This window comes from Lepisosteus platostomus, chromosome 3, assembly GCF_059453375.1.
Source record: "Lepisosteus platostomus isolate fLepPlt1 chromosome 3, fLepPlt1.hap1, whole genome shotgun sequence".
Lineage (NCBI taxonomy): Eukaryota > Metazoa > Chordata > Actinopteri > Semionotiformes > Lepisosteidae > Lepisosteus > Lepisosteus platostomus.
Genome location: NC_142613.1, coordinates 4465369 through 4473092, shown reverse-complemented (window position 1 = coordinate 4473092; position 7724 = coordinate 4465369). Strand labels below are relative to the sequence as shown.

Here is a 7724-nt window from a genome sequence, read left to right as displayed (position 1 = left end):
TTTCAGCACGGAGTGAACTTTCACTAGTTCCTCTGGAGGCAGCACACACTGACACAGCTCCCTACTCCAGCCTCTTCAACCGCTGATAAAGACTGTCATGGCTCTGGAGCCAGAAACACCTGTAAATACCTAGACCACGGTGATTGCAAGCACCTCTTTGTTTCCCTCCACAGTGTGGAAAAGCTGGAGGTGAATCCAGTGTTTTTCCATTGCACGTCCTTCTAACGCGAACACAACTACACAGCCAGAGTTTGAAAAGCACCCTCCACACATAAAAGACACGGGAAATGGGCTGAACATCCGTTTTTAGTCTCACCTCGCGACATTTACAATCCACTGGAAAGTGTACTTTTCAATATGTTCACTTACATGTAAAGGTCTTTCTGACAGTCATTCATGATTTATTTCAGTCGAATGCTGATCGATATCGGCCCCTTGTAAATGTACATTTAATGGTTTGACCTGGTAAATCAGTGGAGAACAAATTCTCCATTTACAAAAACGAGCTGGAGATCAATTTACAGCACAGGGACCAACCAGGGACTTGAACCCACAAGCTGGTCTGGAATATGGAACCCTTACATCTGCCCTGAATTGCATATTTTAATATATTCAGATTATAATTAATAATATATAGCATGACACTGTGAGTAATGTACCACTTTGTAAGGGAAGTTTGTACATTGCTGTAGTAACACCACACACAGCACAGATTGTGTCCTTCAGCAATATGTCTGTGTGACAGCTCCCTGCTGGCATTTCAAGAATGAAGATATAGAAGTCGTCGCTGGAATATTCCGAAGAGGGGGGACGATGGGTATTTGGGGGATAGAGATAGGTGGGGTGTAGAGATATCATCTCCTCTTCAGCTCTGAGGTTAGATTTCCTGGACCACGTATTGCTTTCACCTCAGTGGTGCACACTGACTACCTTCACCACACCCTGATCTCTATTCCATTTCTTCTGCAAGTCTTCTCTTAGTCTGACCTCGTGTGCAGTAATCGACGTTCATGGGAAAGTGGGGAAAATACAAGGACCACTTCTTGGGAAGAGAAAATCAGAAATAAAGCTGTCCGAATTCAAGGAGCCAGCAGACTGTGGCTTTTAAGAAATGTCTTCTCTCAGGGATGTGTATTTCCTGGCAGATTAGTAGTAATCGTCGTACTCTCCTGGGAGCTCCGATGGAAACGTCTCTGCTGTGCTCAAGGGCACAAGGGAAGCATCCACATCTGGAAGAAATAGAAAAACAACTGGCAGGTTCCAAGCTGCCACATCAAACCTGTGTGAACTGGGGAGAGACTTTCTCGCTCTCCTGAGCCATCTCAGAGCGACGATCATGATGGCTTGAGATCTGTTTTGCCAATCACTCCCACTTCTTATCCTGCTAAATTCCCATTACCTGTCCTGCCCTATATTCCCATCCCTTATCCTGCCATATGCCAACCACCTATCCTGTCATATTCCCACTACCTGACCTGACATTCCGTACTCCCACTGTCTCTCCTGTCATATTCCCACTATCCTGCATAATTCCCATTGCCTACCCTACTATATTCCCACTATCCTATCATATTCCCTGTGTCTCTCCTGCCATATTCCCATTGTCTGTCCTACCACAATCCAATTGTCTCTCCTGCCATATTCCCACTGTTTATCTTACTATATTCCCACTATCTCTCCCTCCAGATTTCCACTTTCTTGCATAATTCCCACTGTCTCTCCTGCCACATTCCCACTGTCTCTCCTGCCACATTCCCGCTGTCTCTCCTGCCACATTCCCACTACCTTGCCCAAGAACCGTGAGGTCCGCTGATGCCGAAACGCTGCCCAGTCCATTGTGTGCGATGCAGCGGTAGGTGCCGGCGTCTCCCAAGGTGACGCCTTCAATCTGCAGCCAGCTGGAGGTCTCGTACCTCAGGGGTCCTCCTCGAGACTGGCACACCGACACAGGAAACGGCAAAGGACTACTGAGGCTGCACTACAAACTACATTCTGACCACAGGCCTGGACAGACAATGACACGCTGGTGGGTTCACTGGCTTCTGAGACACCTGGCCCTGGTGTGAGTGTGTGTGTGCGTGTGCCCTGCGATGGTCTGGCGTCCTGCCCACGGCGTACCCCGCCTAGCGCCAGAAGGCAATATTTCTTCCTTTTGAGGGTTTGAGGGCAAAGGTTGGAATAACACGTTTTTTGTTCTTCTCTGTACTTTCATCCTTACATTTATTTTGAGCAATTAAATAAGTCTGCTCTTGAGTCTTTCATCTTCAGTGCTCCATTCAGAAGATTCTTTTCAAAACCTTCCCTGGGTAGAATGGATTAAAGCCATCTTTTTAGATTTCCCATAAAATGTATAACTGGCATTTCTAATGATTTTCTTCTGGCAAGGCAGAGGCTGTGACTTTTTTTTTATTATGTTAGTGTTTTATTTGTTTGTAGTTTTATTTTGTACTATTTTGGTGTATTATTATGGGGTGGTGCGGTGGCTCTGTGGCTGGAAGGTTGCCGGTTCGTATCCCACGGCCGGCAGAGGAATCCCACTCTGTTGGCCCCCTGAGCAAGGCCCTTCACCCCAACTGCTCCAGGGGTGCCGTATAAATGGCTGACCCTGCGCTCTGACCCCAGGCTCTCTCCCTGTCTGTGTGTCTCATGGAGAGCAAGTTGGGGTCTGTGAAAAGACAAATTCCTAATGCAATAAATTGTATACGGCCAATAAAGTGATCTGATCTAATCTTTATGTTATGGCTTACCTGTACAGAAATGCGAGGGTCGTCTCCGGGAAGAATGACGTCATCGCCGTCCCTTCTCCACTCGCTGAGCGCCATGGGAAACGCGAAGACCTCGCAGGGGAAGATGGCGCTGTCGCCCGTCGCGATCACTAAATTCGCGGGCGGGCGCTTGATATCGGGGACTGAAAGATAGTAAGGAGAACAACGGAGTGTCTCCTTTTTTTTAAATTGGATAGTCTCGGACAGAGGTTAAATTTCTGACTTCAGGATGAGCTCAGAACAGCCTCGAGTCGGTTAGGTTCCTCAACCCCCGTGGTGTGACCTTCCCCTACCGGTCACCTTTACGATTTTTTTGTATCAGGATAACTTCCCAGAAACTGCTCCTTTGTTTCTAACACAACGTCCATCATGTCGCGTGCGTCGCCTCCGTGGGTTTTGATCATACTGCAGTCCTTTGCGACAGTACTGTACGGCAACACGTGTCGCCCTTGCAATTCGCTATATACTGTATGGGATCATGACACAGGAAACGTGGGATAAATGGAGCCAGCCCACTTATATTAAACCATTCCGCTGCTACCCCAAAGGTGGCTCCCAAAAATACAGCTGGGCTCTGTAAAAGCAAAGTTTCTTCTGTTGCGCTTAAAGGAAAATATGCCCCGATGGTCTAGAAGTTAATTAACCTAGTAAAGATACGGCTTGGACCCCTTTACCTTCTATTTATGCTGTTTACACCCATGTCCAAAAATGACATACAGGGCCAGAATAAAGCGATATCAACATTCAGCAGACAGTAGTGTCCTTTCTCAAAAGAGATATACTTCAGCGAATATTAATAACGATAATATTTCGTTCCCTTTCCCATTGTGGGTATCTCGTGGACCTGGGCACAAAACCTGGGACTTATCCTAATACATCACGCCAGAAAACATCACCCACGGCAGTATGAGGCAACAGGACGAACTTTCTCACTAAACCTCAGCCCGTCTGTTATTTCGGGGGAAGTTGTGACTCTCGCCGCATCACCTGAAATACTCACATCGGCAGAATCGTGGAGAGTCCATCAAATGGCTGTAAAACAAGATCGGCGTTTTAAACAGAACAAAAGATAGTTAAACTCCTCTTTTCTCTGCACCCTTTCTGGGGATCTGGGCAGACGAGGATGTGTGTTTCTCCGATGGAGGGGGTTAAGGATAAGTGTACAGTACCTGTCTGACACGGCCCGCTGCTGTTGAAACGAAGCGCCTGAGAGGACAGCCCGGCTTCTCTGAACTTACAGATGTTCTCGTAGGTTTTCCCGTCGGAGCCGCAGAGCGCTTCCTGGGACTTACAGGCGCACAGCGGCTCCGGGACCTCCCCCCGGCTCAGGTCGGAGGTGTCAAGCGTGCACTTCAGGTCGGGTCCACAGAGCCCGTAAAAGCCGCTGGTCCGGTCCAGATCACACGGCTGCCCCTCCGAGTTCCCGCACTCCAGGCAACAGCCGCAGCGGTCCGGGACCAGCCCGGCTCTGCAGCCCACGGCCTCGGCGCAGAGCTCCGGCGAGCACCCGGCGCACCTCGCCCGCTGCCCGCGGCCCGGGGTCCCGCTGCTCTCCAGCGCCCCGGCGGCGACAGCCTCCGCGCCTCCCGCTTCGCTGCCGGTGGGGAAGCCTGCGCTTTCGCCGGTCCACAACAGCCCGAGTATCAGCAGGCTCCTCCAGCGCGACATCGTAGTCAGATGGAAGACATCTGGTTTAACAGAGCTCCATTTTTGAGGATTTCGTTTTCGTGTGTTTGTTACAAACTCCCGCTTAGTAATACCGTTCCTGTGTCGTTTTCCCTTTACAGCTGGGCTGTGGTATCGCCGTGCACCTTAAATCGAGCTGCCAAGCTGTGCGCCGGGTGTCCCGCACGCGTTATGTCTCAGTTCAGCTCCAATCGGAGGGAGGTGCAGCGGAATTAAACATCAACTCGCGTAGTTCTCTGCGGGGAGGGTTTTTGACGTTTTTAAATAATAAAACAATAAAAAATGATCCTAAAACGTCGGGTTAAGGGTAAACAAGGCAAATCCGGCCAGGAGCCTTAAACAGGTGGCGGCTAATCTTAATATATATATATATCGATTTCCCTGATAAGGATGCGCAAAGACTTCCAAATTCAGACCTGGACTCGGAGATCTGCGCCCCCTGTTCCCCCCACTCCAGCCTCACGCCGACTGCTCTCTGCTCCAGCGAAGGCGATTCCGTCTGGAGCTGCAACAACCGAGACCCGTCCTCCAGGCGTCCGCGCCCGTCTGGCTGCAGACCGGTCTAACTGCGCTCCGGACTGCGATCAGGATTTAAATTCTTCAGCAACTGCGCTTCCGTCGCGTGACGGACTGAATCTTTGAAGCCTTGGTAGAGAAAACCACTAGGTGACCTGCTACAAACTGTTCAAAATCCTCCAAGCCGCTGTCAAAGCTAACCCGGCGGACGTCTTCAGAAAGATTTGAAGTTTTGAAGGGATTTGAGCGCAACACCAGCCAGGGCGCACAAGTGGAAAATACTTGAAAGTGCGTTTAAAAACCGAGAACAGAAGACGGTCATTCATTTAGAGGGAGCTGGGACAAACTACCCAGCCACGCTGTTGAAGCCGATATTACGGTGCCCTTCAAGAAACAGCTGGATGAGACCCTTTTGATCAATGAACTTGCTAACTACCAAACCAGGCCAGACGGGCCGAGCGACCTCCTCAGTTCTTATGGATATGAACTGTATTGTAACTGTAGGGTTCGTGCGATTGTGGTTCAACCCTTTGCCTGTAAGGACGGGAACTGCGTGGAAACTGATACTCTTCTTAGGTTTTAACAATCTTAGATTGTTAGAATCTTAGATTTAACAATCTCATTTCCACCTGCCGCGTCCTGTCTCTCCCTTTCTGATCTCCCTCTTTACTATTCACACTATCACGTGTAAACCACCCGAAAACAAAGGAATGCATATTAACGTGAACCTACCGATAAACTGAAACAGAGAATTCTGTATAACTCAAAATATTTTAAACTGCGTGACTGAATAAAACAACACTAACACGGGACAATTAGATCACAGTATCATTATATGCGCGGGTGGCAGCGGTATCACCGGGGCGAGGACAGAGTTAACGGTAATGTTATGCCACTAAATCACATCTAAGCGGGCAGCCTAGTAAATTGAAAACTGCGTTTTCCCCGATTCGGACCGCTTTCCGCTATGTAGGGAGGTGCCTTCTCAGGCCATCAAGGCCCATGGGGGAATGGGGGGCAAGGGACACCATTTTTCTTGACCATCCGACACTGGAGGTGGAGGTGATGTGGTCAGTATCACGCTCCGGTCGGCCTATTACCCCCGGAAGGATTAACCCACGGTACTCACTCGGAAAACAGGCTGAGTGGACCTGGGAGCCGTCTGGAAGGAATTAGAGCAAGCTCCATCGCTGTACCCTACCTGGGATTGAACCCGGGACCTTCCAGACGGGAGCTAGACGCCCTTCGCTCCGCTTTCTGCCATCTGGTTCGCGTCCATCCCGCTTTCGCGGCACTTCACAGATCCACCACGAGGTGGCAGCAACAGCCAACGCGTTTCCACGTCTTTCTCTCCGGCGCGTTAAACCGGGCGCCCGGTTTGCCAAGAACTCGGCAGCGACCTCGGGCGAGATCAATTACTTAAAAACCGCTTAATCCTTTATCTCGCATACGGGATTGTAAACAGGGGCTTTACGCGAAGGAAAACAGACCTAATAGGATAGGGAAAGGTTACGGAGGACACAATTTCGTCGCCTACCCCAGAAACTTGCGTTTTATAGACATAGAACCAGCAAAGAATGAGAAAAAGCAAGCTCTAGGCACAAATATGTCCATCTGAAGTCTAGTGTAAAAAGAATACCCGGACTATTTTTCTAGCCTTGTTGATTACGCGATTGTGGCCACGTAAATGGAACGGGCGACCAGGGCCTGAACCGAGTAATTTGCAATTAACTGGGGGTTGAACTGAGTAATTTCTAGTTAACTGGTGTATCAGCTGACGAGCTCACGGTGTGCGTGGACGGTATGTGGCCAGATGAAATGTGACGTGGACATGGGAAGATAACAAAAAGCAGATAACAAAAACCATAAACCGTGGATCCGCGACAGCAAACACTGAGGCACTTAGAAAAAAAGACGTTACCTGTAGATGGTTATGTCGAAACGTCATTTTAATCTTCTAGACAATGTGGAGGAGTAAAGAAGGCACACCAAAAAAAAAAGCCCCCGTTAGGACACATAGTTAATAGCATTGAACTGAAATCGGTGGGTGTTGTGTTAAAATGTACAATGCACTAGTAATATTTCATTTAAAATGTTTTGTACAATGTTGGTCACCCAGCAGAAGGGCACATGGACACAGTCTAGGCCTTTAAGAAACGTCCTGCTCAGGCTGAAAGGGAGAAGACTTCTGGAGACCTGATTCAAGCAGTCAAAAATCAACAAAGCTATCGACTAGGTCAACCCAGGGGACTTCAGAGGGCTTCTCCCCAAAAACACGACCGGTGAAACCGCGTAGACGTGTATTGAAAACTAGGAAGAGGAGGCGCGCGTTTACACAAAGAGTGGCGGTGGTCTGCACCAAGACCCATGGCCGTCTTACCCAGCCGATCCACTGGCTGCCCTCCAGAAACCGCGAGAGCGGATCCACAGATCAATTAGCGTGTGACTGGAAGGGCCGAAGGCTCTTGTTCGAAACCTTTGCCATTACTCATCAGAGCACAAGATGGACCTCAGATATGTGGATAAAAGCGGATTTTTCAATGAAAAGTTGAACTTGCATTTTTTCCGTTTCAAAACTGCATACTTTTGTAAGGATGAATGTGGTCACAAATAAGCTTGTTTCTTGATCATCAACGCAATAACAAAAATAACTACTACGTGGTGCATTGGTCAGCATTGCTGCCTCACACTGCTGGGCCCCCGGGTTCGACTCCTGAGGTGCTGTCTGTGTGGAGTTTGCATGTTCTCCCCACATGG

The 7724-nt window shown here is 49.0% G+C and overlaps 1 protein-coding gene across 1 annotated transcript; it reads right to left on the bottom strand.

The window, feature by feature from the left end:
- Positions 1 to 293: 293 nt before the first annotated feature.
- On the bottom strand, positions 294 to 5455 carry LOC148674156 (kazal-type serine protease inhibitor domain-containing protein 1-like). Its single transcript, XM_088624023.1, has 4 exons — positions 3935 to 5455; positions 2748 to 2908; positions 1786 to 1933; positions 294 to 1229 (listed from the first exon to the last, which is right to left on the bottom strand). The coding sequence occupies exons 1-4, from the start codon at positions 4431 to 4433 to the stop codon at positions 1147 to 1149; spliced, it is 891 nt and encodes a 296-aa protein (XP_088480149.1). The 5' UTR covers positions 4434 to 5455; the 3' UTR covers positions 294 to 1146.
- Between the last annotated feature and the right edge of the window lie 2269 nt (positions 5456 to 7724).